Source organism: Pantherophis guttatus, chromosome 1 (assembly GCF_059756535.1).
Source record: "Pantherophis guttatus breed Tessera chromosome 1, ASM5975653v1, whole genome shotgun sequence".
Taxonomy (NCBI): Eukaryota; Metazoa; Chordata; class Lepidosauria; order Squamata; family Colubridae; genus Pantherophis; species Pantherophis guttatus.
The window spans coordinates 297,141,301-297,159,937 of NC_142063.1; the positions used below are offsets into that span (position 1 = coordinate 297,141,301).

Consider the following 18,637-nt stretch of genomic DNA (forward strand, 5'->3'; position numbering starts at 1 on the left):
ATACTGGACAAAGAATGAGATTTCATAGAAATTGTTTGGAAGGTGAAAAGGCAAAGAAATATAGGCTGTGCTCAGAGCAAGTTTTTGTTTTCTTTTATAGCTATCAATTTTCTTACTGAATGTCTAGTTACAGCAGTGTTTCTCAACCTTGGAAGCTTGAAGATGGGTGGACTTCAACTCCTAGAATCCCCCAGCCAGCAGCGCTGGCTGGGGGATTCTGGGAGTTGAAGTCCACCCATCTTCAAGCTACCAATGTTGAGAAACACTGAGTTACAGCTATAGAAAAAAACCATGTTCTAAACTGTACTTCTATCTAAATTAGATTATCTAAATTAGATACATCTATCTAAATTAGGTATCAATTCAAATGTACCTCTTGTTTCCCAGCATCTTCTATGTTCTCCCCTCTTCCCAGGGTCCTCGTGCTACCTCAGTATTCAACCCATCTTTCCAACATCTATTTCTGGTTGCTATTGCCCTTTCTATTGATCTGCCCTGCATCTTCAATTGTGTGTTTTGTTCAATCTAGTCCAGAATAACAAATATAGATGCAACTTAAAAAAATATATCAACCAGCTCATTAAATAGTATATACTTACCAAAACCAGATATCCTCCTTCTACAGAGCTGAAGGCTGTTTTGTATACAAACCATTTTATTAAAAATGAACCAATACTGTGGAGCTACAGCAGATATTTCAATATGAGGTGTTCATAACTGCACGGTTTATAAAATGGCACTAAAGTTGCAGTGTGGCAACAAAGGGTTGTTTATGGCAAGGGATAAGTTACAGAATTAGTCACCTGTTAAAGGAAGAATCTAAAGAAGGGGTGGGACAGGAAAAGCCTAAGCAGACTAAGGAGATAAAAATGACAAAACAACTAAGACAAACATTAGCGCTACTCTCTTATCACAAGGAAACAGCACTAGATACTTTCCTCTGCAATTATTCCGCCTAGAGATTTAATTGCCTCAATTGAGGTTTAACTCCTCCCATATGACCAGTTGAAAAAAGAATTCCAACCTTTAATTTCTCAAAACCATACTAACCCTAATGCGAAATATAGTCCTGGAAGAAGAGACAAATGTGGCCTTCTGAAATACATAATATTCACATCTATTGCTTTAAGTACACCCTTTCCTACCAAATTCAATGAGTGCAAAAAGGGCAGGATGTGGTGGTCTTAAATTGGTCTCATAAAATCTACAAGCATATTTTGCTCAGGGAGTAGATTGTTAAAATTGGCTGGTTTGGAAGGAAGGAAAATGGATTGAGCGAGGTCTGAGTGGTAGATGAATGAATGGATTAGAAAATGGGAAATCCTTTTTTTTTTTTTAAAAAAAACCTAAATATATGCAGAATGCTATAAGCAACTGAAACAACAACTGGTTTGCTTGGAATAGGTTATGTTTATAATAGGGGCAAATATATTTAAAAGAAACCAAGGAAGAAGATTAATCTGAGAAAGTATTGGCAGATCTAATTGGACTGATGGGAAAATGTAGTAGAAAGGTAAGTAACAACACAAGAGTGAATTATCACGAAGAGATAAACTACCAGAAAGCTGTAGCAATCAAAGAGATAGCCCTCACATCTAAAAATTATGGTGGCCTCCCTATTCATCAACACCTTTCTATGAATGCCTTCTGACCAGCCCCTGCTCCCTCCCAGAACAAAAGCACTCAGATTTATTTGGTGAAATTAAATCTTTACAGGAGGGACTTGCTTGGGTTGCCATTCTTCACTTACCAGAATTAAAAGACATTCATTTCCGGCTGCTGGTCATAAATACAAAACTTCCAAAACTTTGAATTTGACAACCTGCCTTACTCACAAATACAAAGAGGCATCCAAATATGCTTTAAAATTTCTGTCAACTTTGATTTGTATTGTTGTCATCTTTGAAAATGATCTATGCTTTGCCCCTGCCCAAGAGCTGGGCTCTCTGTTCTTTGTATCTGATACCATCGGATATTATGAAACAGGATATAAAATGATATGGTCGAACCTATTGTAGCGTTGAGCCACTTTTTATGTACAGAGAACTTTTGGAGGGCTCATCAACCAAATTCTGTGAACAATGAATATCTAAGAAGCAGACCAATGAAGCAGGAAAATTCTGCAGTGATTCGCTAATGGTTTTATAATCCTTCAGTGCCCTCCATAACAGTGATTCAAAAGAGAAGGATCCACTAAGTCAGGGGATAAAAGAGAAAGGAAAAGAAAAACAAATTAAAACACCTGGAGTAACGTAAAGAATCTGAAATCTATAAGTCAAACGAATGACATGATTATTTCCTATGGCAGATATAGTAAAAGTAAATTGATCCAATTATAAGAAAGTATAGTTAGGATTGGGAAGTTATATACTGTATGTTTTACCGCACAGAGCCATGTGGTTATGTACTGCTTTGGAGAGCATGGAGGTGCTTACAAAGGAATTGCAAACAACTCTTTAAAGCAGAGGTGTCTTCTCCCAGGACCATGTATCCATGCCCTGCAACTGTAGCATAATCCTGGGGAAAGCCATTTTTGGCTTGAATTTTAGACAGTAAGTGTTACAATCAATTTGCTATCACCAATACAATACTTCTAAATGTGTTGGAGTTAAGACGCCAGGATACCCACACAGCATATTACTGGTCACCTGGAAATGAATTCTGGGTGTTGATTTTTCAAGACTTTTGGAAGATAATGTAGGGAAGGGTACATTATATTAACATTTTAACAATTTCATATGGATGACATCACATCATTAATTTATTTCATTTTATGTTTATTTATTGTTCAATAGAAGAAACAGGCTATATTTCTGAAATAACTGTAAAAACAGCCGAGACTATCTGATTAAGAAAATGCCCCTGATTCTTCAAATTGTTGTCAAATAGCATTTATTTTAGATGTCATTACTATTTGGAGTTTCTGATTGTTGAAAGGAAAGATGGAGACCTGTTCCTGAAATTGTTTTCGGATATTCTTCATAGAAATGATGACAGCAGTTGACCAATTGCTATGGAAACCTTCTTTCAATTCAAAAGTTCCACAACTCGATTATACTAATGATGTCAGTATAAAAATCTTCAATGACTGTATGGTACAGTAAGCATAGGCATCATTTTTGGCCTTAAAAGAGTTAGCTTACAAAACTGGTTGGAGAAGTAATGTTTAAACAAATTGCCCAGCTCTGGAATAGGCTTGACCAAACTTTCCAAACAGAGGAATTGATGGTAACACGGTTAAGAAATCCTAGAGGGGAGAAAAAAATGGAAAATGTGTGAAAATTTAAATCTGCCCCCACCCTGAACTGAATACTTTTTTCCCTGTGCTTCTATGTATACAAAAACATTATGACAAACTCAACTTAATCATGGATATTCTGTTAGAACATTTTTCACATAAATAACTCCTATATATTTATAGATCTGCAAACAATAATTGATGCCCAATAACCGAGAGGTATAATTTATGTACAGTAAAAAACAACTCATTCTTACTGTTGTCCAAACATTTCATAATAATAATGATAATGATGATAATAATAATAATATGAAAGCAAAGATACAAAAATCCACCAACAATCCAAACTGCCGTCTTTGCAACAACAGAGTCGAAACTGTTTCACATTTAATATGTGAATGCAGCAAAATCACACAAACTGATTACAAAGCTAGACACGACCAAGTTGCTAAATTAATCCACTGGTCATTATGTAAAAAATACGACTTACCTGTATCCAAAAAGTCATGGGAACATAAAGTGGAAAAAGTTATAGAAAATGAGAAGGTGAAGATCTTGTGGGACTTTCGAATACAGACGGATCATCATTTGGAACACAACACGCCAGATATCACAGTTGTCGAAAACCGAAACGTACAATTTATTGACATCGCGGTACCAGGAGATGCCAGAGTCAAAGAAAAAGAACTGGAAAAAATCATGAAATAACGCGACCTGGCCATCAAACTACACGGTTATGGTTGAAACAAGTAATAGTGATACCCATTGTCATTGGGGCACTTGGTACCATGTCCAAGAATTTGATAAGATACATCAACAAATTGCAGCATCCTGCAATAACACAGTGGAACTGCAAAAAACTGCATTACTTGGAACATGATACATCTTAAGAAGGTACTTGGTTGATACCTAGGATGCTGGCAGCAACCCGTATCAACCATTAGCACCAGTCAATGGTATTTGTGATGCATTTTTGAATGTTCAGTTGACTGAGTTTCATGTTTAATGAATAAAGTAAATAATAATAATAAAATCTGGCAAGACAGGTATATCTATGAGTATGCAGGACGGAACAATCTTTTTCTCTAATTATGTACAAGAAAAAATGGAAGATACTCTCTTTGTTTTGCACATTAACAGACTTTTCCCCCTGGGGCTGTAAGTGAGTTTAGTATTGGGCAGGAGAGGCTCTGGGAATGTTACTTATTCAGCCTTATTGTTCATGCTGGAGAAGTTGGCTTCTAATGTGGTAGAGGAAAACCCAAAGGTAATTATCACTGGGATTTCAATGACTCTATCTAACTTTGAAGGGTGTGATTTAATATTATCGCCACTATGATGAAGAGCCGATTTAAAGTTATTTCCTTAAGATAATGTTATAAACGTTGTGCAAAATCCAAAATCATGAATTTTAGAAACAAATAAGAGAGATAGAAACTATTTCTAATTCTTCCTTCTTCCCTGCCAGCCTCTGATTGAATTAACTGTACAACATTATAAAAAATATTTACAATATTTAATTCATTACACTTCTATTAACTTACTTCTAAGTGAAAAGATGAAAGAAAAAGAATTGAGTAAAGTGACTGCCAGAGGCTCTGAAGCTGATAAAGGTCTTTTCCCCTGATGCTTCAAAAAAATATTTCTGATGAATTTCTAGGTACCATGAGAACAAGAAACTTCTTTGAAAATACAAACATTATAATGAAAATGTGTTTTGCCAGATTCCAGGGAATATAACAAATCCCCCCTCCCCCCCCCAAAAAAAAAGACTTTATATTCAAAGAAAGCTAAAACTGGGGACTGGTTTGTATTTGGATAATTAGGTTTTATTGGGGTAAACAAGGGGGGAGGAAAACATCAAATCACAATAAACTTGTTGGAAGTCACAATCAGAATATAATAATAATAATAAAAAAAACCCAGCTGTCATTATTTTACTCTCAGTAAATCTCTGCTTCCGTCTCTCATCATGTTAAAGCAAGAACAGCCATTTCTGACCCCAGAAATAAGCTCTGATTTGAGAGAGCAGACGGCTTTGGCTATTAGGATGACTTGCCAGACAATAACAACAACTGACTGCCAGAATTAGCTCCTTGGGACAATTTAGGTTCCTTTGAAGTGAATGGCTTTTTGAGCTGGAACTGAGCCCATGTCCAGCTCCAAATCCAAGTCAAAATGACAAAGAGGAAGTCTACTGTGTCATTCCAGTCCCTTAGCATAAGATTACTTTATGTTGGCAGCTGTACTGTTTATCTTGTTGTTTAAAAGCTATTTCACTACATGGTCACAGCTGAATATTTAAACTAGTGGATGGGTTTCCTCTGACTGTAGCAAGACAAGTTCCCACCAGTTCTTAGAACAACTTAAATGGCTGTATGATATTATGCTAATGAAAGAGTATATTAAAATGTGATTGCCTTCTTATTTTTCTAATTATTCAGAAAATATAATAAATGCCCAAATTATTAACCAGATTTTGCGGGCTAGTTAATGCAAGCAAGCATTCTCCGGTCACAAATTCAAATGAATTGTCTTAGATAAGACTCACTGATATTACCAGAAGCAATTTGGAAATAGCTTATTCCTATGTTTAAAATCACCAATTGCTTAATTTTAATTTGCTTTTAAAAATGGAGTGTTTTAATTAGTATGGGCCAAATTTGTTTAATATGTTTTAAATTGTTTTTAAACTTTATATTGTATGTGTTTTATCTTTGGCTGTTCACCGCTCTGAGTCCTTCGGGAGAAGTGGGGTATATAAATCCAAATAAACCTTAAACCTCTGAAATATATATTTTTAAAAAATACGATTGTCATAAAACAGTTACAGAACTACTTCTTTACTGGGTCATTTTAAAACAGTAATGGCCCCCTTTTTGAGGAAAGGGGCTCAATACACAGCAGGGGTGGGTTCTACTTACCTCCGCTATCGGTTCGCAACGGAAGCGCATGTGCGTGCATGCGCAGAAGCTTCTGTGCGTGTGCAGATTATTCATGATGATGTCCGGGCGGGTGGCAGAGCCGGGTGGCTGTTACTACCGGTTCGCAAGAATCGGACCAAACCGGGAGCAACCGCCACTGATACATAGGGTTTTTGTTAACCTTGGACTGTTTGGTTTATTAATTTTTTTATTCCTATCTGTATTAAAGAAAGTCACAAGTTATTCTTTTTCTCTTTTTTTTACTTTCTCTTTTTTTTTTTTTTGCATTTCTATCTTCTTTCTTTCTTGATCGTTTTTCTTTTACACATTTTTTCTTGTCTGTTTTTTATCTTATGTTTTTGAAAATCAAGTTATACTGTATATTTAAAAAAGAGCTATATTAGGCAGGTAATGAAGTACAGAGGTAGGGCCATATTACACATTTATGGGAGGCCAGGAATTAAATTGTTTTCCCACTTTTTGCTGGAAGGGTTGGTTGTTGAGAAAGAAAACACATTAAGCTAATATGCTGCAATGATTAAGATGTTGGATTTCTATAGTGATATTGAAGAGAATGCAGAGTTTGTTAAAAGTCGCTTGATCGTGGGGAGGAAAGCTATGGCAAATCTAGACAGCATATTAAAAAGCAGAGACATCACCCTGCCAACAAAAGTGCGTATAGTCAAAGCTATGATTTTCCCAGTTGCAATGTATGGCTGTGAAAGTTGGACCATAAGAAAGGCTGAGTGCCAAAGAATTGAGGCCTTTGAACTATGGTGCTGGAGAAGACTCCTGCGAGTCCCTTGGACTGCAAGGCAATCAAACCGGTCAGTCCTAGAGGAGATCAACCCTGACTGCTCTTTAGAAGGCCAGATCCTGAAGATGAAACTCAAATATTTTGGCCACCTAATGAGAAGGAAGGACTCACTGGAGAAGAGCCTAATGCTGGGAACAATTGAGGGACAGCAGAGAATGAAGTGGCTGGATGGAGTCACTGAAGCAGTAGGCATGATCTTAAATGGACTCCAGAAGATGGTAGAGGACAGGAAGGCCTGGAGGAACATTGTCCATGGCGTTGCAATGGGTTGGACATGACTTCGCAGCTAACAACAAGAATACATATACATATACATATACATATACATATACATATACATATACATATGTATGTATGTATGTATATGCAATGGATTCTGTATTCTAAAATATTATATCCAATAGCTGATAATCCAAACCCGAATGCTAAAATCCCCATTAATTTTGTAAGAAAGCATAGTCATTTTCTGATCCTATTATCTTTCAAGAGAATATAGTCTAATATAGTCATACTAACTAGATCAATAGACCTAGTGAGCTTTTTGGGCTGTCCTATGGGTTAATCAGTTTATGTACATAATTCAAAGGCTACAAATGACATTAGCCAAGATCAGTGTATTGAGGAGTATTTCTCCAATTCAGCTAAAGCAACCCAATGTCCTAGCCTACCAATATAGTCAGTGAACCCAAAAGCAGCTTTATGCATCCGATCCCAATCTAGATTATCCCTAGAGACGGCAGATGAGTCTCAGGGAACATAAGCAGTTTTTCAATCTTGTTAATACAGTTCAACTCCTCAAAGTTTAACATTTTTAAAAACAGTACATATGGGGAAACAAATCTATCAAAAAACAAAAACTCTAAAGGTCCAAGAAATCCATCAGTGTCCACTGGATAAGTGATGTAGCTACAACATTGGTTAGCAAAAATCTTGGTTTACTGATATCTCCATTCTTCTCTCAGATAAACAGATGGCTACACGAACAAGCTGACCAACATATGGAAATATTCAGCAGAACCTAAATTGAGGAATGTTTAGATAAGAGGCAGAAAATCATTGAACTTTCAACAGTATATTATAGCATAGCATCTTCTATTATGCTGAGATGGAAAAGATTAAAATATATTGGATATGTCACTGAAGGAAAGTTTCTCAGGCATATGTTTAAACTGGAGACCAGGACACAATTACACTGAAGCACAATGTATTTGGTTTATTGACAGAATTGATATTGGAAATAGAGAAGCCTAAAGAGGGTTCTTATAGAAATTATTCTTTCTTTTTATAGTTTTACAATAAAAACCAAAGGTAGTCATTAGTCATGTAATAGAACATAGCAAGTTAATGTGATTGATAAAGTTAACCTTACTGATTGGGTTAATTCACATATATATTACAATGCATAATAAGTGGGGGGTGGGGAGGAGAAAGCCATACATCCCTGAAAAACTTATTCTTTGGATTAAATAAAGGGGTCTAAGAATTGGTGTCAGTTATTGTTTTAGTAAGTAAGTTGTTATTTTAACCTAACTGCTATTTAAAAATCTTGAATTCCCAATGCTTTTAATTCTTTGTGGCCAAATCTACATTTCTGCAGGTAACTTTCATTTATCTTGTTAGCACTTGTTACAGTAGGAATGCCAAACAATACCAAATGCCTGATTATTTTCTTGCCTAACCAAGCAATACTGTTTACATAAAACATATGGATACATCCCTGAATTGGACCACTCTAATTTTCCACTAATCATTTAGGAAAGTGGATCTAGAACTATGAATGGATCTAGAACTATGAATGGAAACCAATAATATTCTCAACTAGGAATCTGATTAACATTTGAAAGCTTCTCATGGTTTACCTTTTCCTTACTACCAATTTAATAATTTGCATATGTTTGTTTATAAGAAGTTTATACCCATAAATGGGAGTGTGGCATATATACTTTTAAATAAATTCAGAATGTGAATGCTGTTTATTTTTAAAAGACTAAAGAAAAAGAAAGACAGAAAACAACTTGTACTGAGGTATTGCTTCTAGCAATAGTTATCTAACTAGCTATTTTTAATTATTTCACAGATAATAAAGGTTGCAATCCTATGTTTGGAAAAATATACCAAATTAAGGTCTGCAATGTAATAATAGCTTTTTAAGGTCGTATATACTAGATAGATTTTGTCCTGATATCAGCAGAGTAAAACCCTGTTTATATGAAAGAAGCTTTGCTTTTTTGTTGTGTTTCTTGCTATCCAGCAAAATAGATTGAATTAGAGGATAAGGCATCTTAGTCCAAATGACCAAAATCACTTGTTTCAGAATTATCTTTTGGAAGAAAAAAAAATTCTCTTCTCACTTTGCTTCACAAACAGAATCGACAATCCTAAAGTTATCCACTTAAGATTTATAAATGAATTATGCAGTTTTCACTCTCACACCTACAACTAAATTAGGGTCTATGCACTATCTGAAATGTTTATTTCATTGGGTACCAATCATATGTTTCTATGTAAATAAAAAGATATGTTTTGTTTTCAGATGTTGTCCAGTGCAATTGTACTTACATTTTATTTGGAAAAAAGCATTTAATAGCAAAGATATCTTACGAGGACTCAGTGGGAAGTTCTGCTTCAAAATCAATGGCAAAAAATATGGCCCCCTCCATTTAACTCTAGGGGTCCTCATCCAAGTCTTTGCTGAAATCCTAATGACTGTAATAGTAAAATAAGAGCTTTGAACTGAGAAGCTACAAGCTGCAAGATACTTCACAAACTTTTAATGACTATGCAGTGCTATTTAACAGGAAAAACAAAAGGGGTTGGGAGGAGGGATAAGAAAAATAAAGGAAAAAAATGGGAAACTACTATTAAAATAAAATGTTAATCAATATAAATTGGGGATTCCCGTTAATCAAATTAATGCTGGTTAACACTTCCATGTAGTACTAGGGCTTTTGACATGACAAAATAAGTATAACAGGCCCTTTTGTCAATACAACACATATGTCATTTAAAGTGCTCAAAGCCACTAAGCTACCCTAAAAAAGATTGATTTATCTGCTCCAATGTTTCTTTGGGGCAAACTTTCCTCAAAACTGAAACCAATTAGTGGGCCTGGCACTTGTAGTGCAGAATGTAGGTCAGCATCAAGTAATAAAAAAGTATTGACTTTTCTCTGTCTGTAAGCAGCATGAAAGGGGTACCATGGCCTTGTCGTATATGAAAAGAGCTCCATTAATTTCACTTATTTCAACAAGGGCTGTCAAATACTAATGCTGCTATTGCACTTTTCACACAAAGTACATTGACACCAATACTGGTCTCAGTGAAACAAGTTTAAAATATTTCAGCTAATGAAAGGGTCCTATACTATAATTTTCAATTCCTACTTGTACATCTAGACACCTTAAGTAGCATTGCTCAGAAACAGAGAGATGAGGTGGGATATTAACCATAACCAGCAATTACTTCTCAGGGCTAAAGGAATCTGATTCTTATTTATAACCTGATCAAAATAATCAACCAGAATGGTAGGCATTATCTTTCCATGAAGTTCTATCAGTTGTAGATTTGCTATGAATAAACATTTTTAAAAAATCAATGACTAAATTAGGGTTTTACAAACCTTTAAAAAGGGGCACTTCACAAACTTTTGTTGTAGCATCTGAAGAAAGTTGGTGCACTACTAGAGGCTATAATTTAAATGTCTCTGATGTAACTTATTTTATTAGTAGTAAATGTTCTACACTACAGTATATATCAGGGAGGCGAACCTTTTCGGCACTGAGTGCCCAAACTGGAATGTGTGCACGCCAGAGCACTAAAAACCTGAAGACCAGCTGGCCAGTGCACATGCATGTGCTGGCCACTTGGTCTTCAAGTTTCTGGCTCTCGCATGTGTGCCAGCCAGATGGTCTTCGCTTGCGCGGGTACGCCGGAAACTCAAAGACCAGGTGGCCGGCACAACCGGCCAGATGGTCTTTGCATTTCTGGAGCTCTGGCGTGCATGCAGACCAGCTGGTTGGTACGCTTGCGGGCGCCGGAAACAAGAAGAGCAGCTGGCGACGGCGCGCATGCCCACAGAGAGGTCTCTGTGTGCCACCTCTGGCACGTGTGCCATAGGGTTGCCATCATGTGTGTGTGTGTGTGTGTGTGTGTGTGTGTGTGTGTGTGTATATATATATATATATATATATATATATATATATATATATATATATATATATATATATATATATATTACTTTTCAGGAAAACAAAAAAAAATCTTAACTAATCAAGGAAAGGAATTTATTCCAGTCATTTTGTGGACTGTTAAGAAATTCATTAATCCATAAAAGGTTATTTTATTTAATTTTTGTATGCTGAGAAAGAAGCGCACATCTTTTCAGTTACTTTATCATATCTCCTATCTACAATCAGCCTCCACATTCTTATGATATTATCCTAGAGTTCATTTGAAGGCTGAGTACCTTCCTTAGCTGCAATCTCAGACAAAGTGTTTTCCACATAAGGATTTAATGGTATTTTTCAATGAGCTGGTGGACTGCCTCTAAACGCAGCACATCTAACTCTCTGGCTAATTACCTCCTCCAAATGAAAGTAAAGCTAACAACAAAGATATCTCCAATTTAACAAGACTAACTGACAGAAATTGAAGTCAATTTTCAACTTATTTAATGATTTTATAAGTAGGCTTGAATCAACCTGTCATCAATTTCTAAAATAGAAAAACTAGTCATCATAAAAAAGTTTTTGTATTCTTCTGCATGCCTGTCATATTATTAGCATTCTGCTTCATACTTTATTTAGCTAATGACAACAAGGGTATGAGAACATTTATAAATATGAGGGAATTATTCTCACAGTGAGAAGTCTTTAGAAATGTTAATATTTTTATCTTTCAAAGACAAAAATATATTAATTTTGGTATAATTTTTGCAACAGAATTTACTTATAAATATTGACCAAGCCTCTTAAAAACGAGAAGAAACATACTTCTCTCAGTGTTTTCTTTCAATTGTAATTGATGGTCAGTGGCTAAATAGCAAATGATACCTCATAACAGCTGGTTTATTTTTGCAGAGAGTCAGCTTTGATATTGTAGTAATTAAGAAATATGTGTATATATGTATATGTATAGATGTATATAGGGACATGGTGGCTCAGTGGCTAAGATGCTGAGCTTGTTGATTGAAAGGTCAGCAGTTCAGCGGTTTGAATCCTTAGTGCTGCATAATGGGGTGAGCTCCCATTACTTGTCCCAGCTTCTGCCAACCTAGAAGTTCCAAAGCACGTAAAAAATGCAAGTAGAAAAATAGGGACCACCTTTGGTGGGAAGGTAACAGCGTTCCATATACCTTTGGCGTTTAGTCATGCCGGCCACATGACCATGGAGATGTCTTCGGACAGTGCTGGCTCTTTGAAACGGAGATGAGCACCGCCCCCTAGAGTTGGGAATGACTAGCATATATGTGCGAAGGGAACCTTTACCTTTACCTTTACTTTTACCTTTACCTTATAGGCAGTGGTGGGATTCAGCCAGTTCACACTACTTCGGGAGAACCGGTTGTTAACTTTCTGAGCAGTTTGGTGAACTGCTTGTTGGAAGAAATCATTAGGGCATAGAACCGGTTGTTAAATTATTTGAATCCCACCACTGCTTATAGGTGTATATGTGTGTGTGTACACACATATAGACATACCATGTGCTTGTTCGTAAATAGATTTATAAATCTATTTTGATAGCATTTGTAAAAGGATGAGTTTGGAGTTCAGTTCAGTTGGAAGACAAACAGAACAGTGCATGGTAAAATAAATGTTATTAGGAAAAGGGTGAGCTACTAGTTTTTCATAAAGTCATAATAACTCATGCAAGATTCAAAGCAATCATGGAATTATAAGATCATAACTAAACAGTTTTTTAATCTAATCTTTATTATATGAGCAGCTAACTTAATCTCTTCTCATGAACTGCTAAAATATGCCCAAGGTGCATTTAAAATAAAATCAAGAGAAGATTTGGTATCAGAAGTATAGACATGTCAGTGATTTTCACATACGTAACTCTCAGAAAGATTTAAACTTGATAAAAAAGTATATGGCTGTCCATATGATAAAACTACATTTGAAATTGAGTTATGTACTAATGATGAACAACTTATTTCTAAAATATACAAATTTTCATTGAGACTGGAAATAGAAAACGAACAAGTTAATGATTGCATGATAAGATCGGCTAAAATTTTTGGATATAATATATAAATGAGGCATTGGGAAACATATGGACAAAAGGGTTGAAATGTATAATAAGTTACAATCTTACAGAGAATTTCTATAAAATAATGTGTAGATGGAATTTATAACTGGAAAGATTGTAAAAAATGCATAAAGGGAGTTAAAATATAAGTTGTAGATGTAAATACCAAGGGACATTTTATCTCCTTTGGCAGATTTGTAAAAAGCTAAAGTTATTAATTAGAAAATTAAAGGTTAATATACAATTCAGACCAGAGACATTTTTGTTGGGTTGATGGACAAAACTTTGGATAAATTGCATGGCATTTTTTCTTATATATTATAACGTCAGCAAGACTGCTATAGACTCAATGCTGGAAGGATCCAACAATATCTATAATGGAAGAGTGGTTGGTAAAGCTGATGTGATGACAAAACCAATGGCTCTAATTAGAGAAAGGACATTGGCTAAATTTAATACCAATTAGAAGCCACTTTTGGACTTTTTCATGAAACAGAAAAAAAAATGAAATCACGGCTAGTAATATTTATAAATTATTAAAAATGGATGCTATGTTGTAATTGCAGAGCAAGAGTTGGGCTTAAGTTTTGTTTACATTTGGTTGTGAAAGACGGTGAATTGTATCTTTGTTTTTTCTGCTATCTGCTATTTTTATTTATTTTGTCTTCTATTATCTCTTGACTATTATTTTTTCTTTTCTTACTTTCCCCCCCCCAAAATTAAGAAAGTTATATAATTTAATCTCTTCTCCATGTATCATCATTACAGCTAACTTTTGTTGAAATTAGATATTATATAATACCTAAGCAAAAGCAACACATCTACAAAGAAAAACAAGAAAGTCCAGTTGCCTCTTGAAAAAGCATCTTTGGAATTGCAATAATTAAGCTGATTTTATTGGACATAATTTATATTTACTTGCTATTCAAAAAGTAGTGCTCTTCCTGATTGTGGAAAAAAACAATACACCTAGCCACTTATAAATAGGGTCATGTTTCCTATTTTGATCCTCAGCTTTCCTGGAATTTAGCTGCCTATTTCCAAGTGCGCCTTCACATCTGCAAGTATTAGAAACAGCTGTTTTACCCCTCTTTACGTAAATGTTAAGCTTCTTAGGAAATTGAATTCTGCTATACTAATGTCATGTAGTCTAATTTACACTTCATGATTCATTAAAGTATAGTTTATTGGCTAAGGAAAAAAAATATAAAATAGTAAAAAAACATAAAGGACTACAAAAAAACCCAAAGAAAGGTTAATTTTAGTCTGACTAAATTGTGTTTAGCTGAGGTATTATAATATGGCATCATATATGCTTATACATTTACTGTATTTCTAGGTCTGTAAGGATGAGTAAGATATATATTTCAATAAAGTACTCATAAATTGCAAAAGAATAACTTTATTTTTCCTATATGATATATATGATATATATATGATATATATATATATATATATATATGATATATATATTATATATATATATATATATATATATATATATATATATATATATATATATATATATATATATATATATATTTGTTTGTTTTCTCAGGTTTTCGCGGGTATTTGTATGTAGGTCTTTGGTTATTCGGGTCTTCTCCCACGTAAAATTGGAAGTGTCTTGGCGACGTTTCGACGAAGTCTCATTCGTCATCTTCAGGCTGGTGTTCTCGGCTTCGTGCTTCCAGGAGCAATGTGAGATCGCAGCTGTCTCTTCCTTTTAACTGCTAGTGGGGGTGTGAGCTGATTGGGTGGGAACTTGGCTGTGTTCTGATTGGGTGGAGGTGTGTTCTGATTGGTTAGGGGCTTGGCTGTGCTCTGATTGGATGGGGGGTTGGTTGTGCTCTGATTGGCTGGGGGTGTGTTCTGTTTGGGTGGGGGCTTGGTTGTGCTCAGCTTAGTCTGAGTTGCAGGGGGATTTGAGCTGGTGAGCTGCGTTGTTGTTGTTTGGCTTCGTGTTTGTGGCCATGCGAGCTCTTCATGGTGGGTGTCAGTCTGCTTCATGTATGGATTGGAGGGGTTTAAAGTGGCTAATGATGCAACTGTGGTCTGGCTTCTGGTCCTTGGTCGTGGCTCATTATCAGTGTGGGTTTGAGTCTGCTTTCGGTGTGGATGTGTGGTGGTGACATCCTGTGTGGCTCTCGTGAGTGTGGGTCTGGTGTCATTCGTCGTGTTAGGGACTCGTTTGTCAATAAGGGCGGGTTTCCAAATGGCTGGTAGGCAGGAGGTATCGTCTCGTTTGTTCATGCTGTGTGGGCGTTTTTCTATCTCGATGGCTTCTCTGATTATTCTGTTGTTAAAGTGTTCAGTTTTGGCGATAGTTCTGGTCTTTTTAAAGTCAATATTATGTCCTGTGGCTTTAAGGTGTTGGACCAGGGAAGAAGTTGGTTCCTCTTTTCTGACTGAGTTCTTGTGTTCTTCTATGCGTGCACTTATTCGTCTGTTGGTTTGTCCGATGTATGTGGTGGGGCAGGCGGTGCATGGGATTTCATATACTCCTTGATTTTCTAACTCAATTGAAGCCGAGAACACCAGCCTGAAGATGACGAATGAGACTTCGTCGAAACGTCGCCAAGACACTTCCAATTTTACGTGGGAGAAGACCCGAATAACCAAAGACCTACATACATACATACATACATACATACATACATACATACATACACACACACACACACACACACACACACACACACACACATATATATATATATATATATGTTATAGGAAAAATAAAGTTATTCTTTTGTAATTTATGAGTACTTCTTTATTGAAATATATATCTTACTCATCCTTACAGACCTAGAAATACAGTATATATATAAAGTGTGGGCTATTATTTTGTCCTGGCACTTCCTAAATATGCTTAATATCTATATTTCAACCCAAATTGCCAGAGATAATATTCTATTTTTGGAACGAATGCACTCTTCATTACAACGAAATTAAATTAAGACAGTGATGTGAATTTCCTCACAAGCTATTTCATACTTGGATACCCTTGAACTTTACTGAATCAAAGCTAAAAAACAAAAGTACAGATGAAATTGTTGGACTGGCATTTTAAACTTATTGACTGTTGTAACTGAAATGGTCTAAGTCTTACATGATAATTTCCAAAATTATTTTTTCTAAATGGGGATAACAGCTAATTTTCTCTACATGTTTAAATAAATGGTATTTATCAAATGTAACATTTGCTACTGTATAATAGATACTCTTATTAAAAGAGTAAGTTGACATGAAATGGGGATTATCCCTATTATTACTGTTTATACATAAGATATGTTAAAAGATTATGTGATATTACAGAAAAGAAATAGTAATCTCCAAAATTTTATTCTTACATTTTCTTACTATCTCTTGAAATAATAAAAATATAAAATTGACGCAGTATGAGTGAGGCTCTCTCTTTCCCCACCTACCCCCAAATACACACACACTGTTCAGCACTGTTTTATGCTGGTTCACCTGCTTTCTCCGAAGATGGTCCAAATTGGTCCAGTTCACAGCCCCTGCTTTGTTGGGTGCACACTATCCACTCCTTTTTAATATCTACATGACACCACTGGGTGAGATCATCCATCACCATGGGATGAAGTATCACCAGTAACCTGATTATACCTAGTTATATATCTCCATCCCAAGGGAAATGATTGATGCTGTGAACATTATTTTGCAGTGCCTGGATGCTGTGGGGGCTGGGATGGGAAACAAGATACTTCAGCTGAACTTGGTAACATGGAATGGTTGTGGATGGGCCCTTCTGCATCTAAGAGTTTATCATTTTTTGTCTTAGATGGGGTTGCATCAGACAGTGTGTAATCTGAGGGTCCTCTTGGACACACAGCTCCTTCCTGAAGAGCAGGTGGCAGCCATGGCTGGGGGGGCGGGCTTTGATCAACTCTGTGTTGTGCATCAGTTATGCCCTTTCCTGGATAGGGATACTCTCCATTTGGTCACTCATTGCTCTGGTCACTTCCCATTTGGATTATTGCAATGTGCTTGACATGGGGCTACCCTTGAAAAGTATCTGGAAGCTTCAGCTGGTGCCGAATGCAGCCACACATGAGTGTAGGGTGCCCAAAGAAAAGCACATGTAACATCTCTGCTCCGCAAACTGCACTGGATACCAGTTTGCTTCTGGGACCAATTCAGGGTGTTGGTTGTGACGTATAAAGGCCTACATGGCATAGTGCCAGGCTATATAGGGAACTGGCTTTGTCCCATTACATTGGCCAACCCACCTGGTCAGGCAGAGATGGTATGTTGCAAACCCCATATTAGTTAAAGAACTCCCACTGGTGGGGGCTAGAAAGAGAGCCTTCTCTGCTGCTACACCCACCCTGTGGAATATTCTCCCCCGAGCATAAGGCAGGCTCTCACTCTCCTGTCCTTCCGAAAAGGAACTAAAACATGACTCTCTGGCCTTGTGTGGGGAGCGCAAAGGAGCATGCAGCTGTGAGGCTGATCAGTGCCCTGAGATCTCACCCTTTGCCTTTTAAATTAATCTTTAACAGGGCTTAATTATTATTGCCTCCTTCTAAATAATTTTAATTTTGAAATTTTAGTTCTAACATTTTAATTTTTATATATGGTACTGTTTTTAAATTCTGTTATTTTATAGTACTGCCCAGAGACCTTCTTTGAGGGAGATGGAGTTCAGAAATGCGAAAAATAAAATAATTATTATTTATTAGCAATTAAATCCCCTCATATATTAGAGGTTATTTTAGTAATAACCTGATTTCCTTCTCCCTCACTACTTCTTTGTAGGTCTTAATAATAGATGAAAGTGAAAAAAACCCCACTGTTTATACAAGGTAGTTCACAGTCTGAAGCATTGGTTTGAAATACTTTTCAAAAGAAAAGATGTCATGCAAAGATGTCATGCAATCCTGAAACAAATCTTTTAATGGTTTTTTTCATAAAACAGGCAGGCTGTCTGTGAATTCATCAGATATTCCGGATCATAAGAATTCTTCTTTAGCTACATTTCTTTGTTCAGGATTTTGTTGTCTTTAATCTCCAGGTTGTTATTATTGTGTGAAAAGAAAAACAAACAAGGGGCACCTTTAGATCATCATTCTGCAAACTTTCCAGCTTTGCAGATTGGTGGGGGAGAGGTGAGAGGGGATGGTTCTGCGCAAGTGGTGGGCAAGAGCACATGTATGCAGTTCCATTTGCACAAGCAGTGGGCATGTGTTACCACTGGGGTTCCCACCACTCGCACAAATAGAGTTTAGTGTACATGCACGCACTTCCCCACCCGCCACTTCCCCGGCCCAGTTCTGAACAAGTCGTGGTCTGGAGGTTTCTTTCACTAAAGGAATTGTAGAATTAGGCATTTTATGGGATTCAATGCTGGGCAGTGTTTGGAATGTCTTGTTCATTCCATTC

At 36.2% G+C, this 18,637-nt stretch overlaps 1 protein-coding gene across 5 annotated transcripts in view; it reads right to left on the minus strand.

Moving 5' to 3' along the window:
- Positions 1-2,760: 2,760 nt before the first annotated feature.
- SPATA17 (spermatogenesis associated 17) overlaps positions 2,761-18,637 on the minus strand; it is a 92,811-nt gene continuing 76,934 nt past the window's right edge. For all 5 annotated transcript variants that reach the window (XM_034427841.3, XM_087883183.1, XM_034427842.3 and 2 more), the window contains one exon: positions 2,761-3,247. In XM_034427841.3, coding sequence (XP_034283732.3) covers positions 3,167-3,247 — 81 coding nt within the window. In that variant the 3' untranslated portion in view covers positions 2,761-3,166. The remainder of the gene's footprint in view (positions 3,248-18,637) is intronic.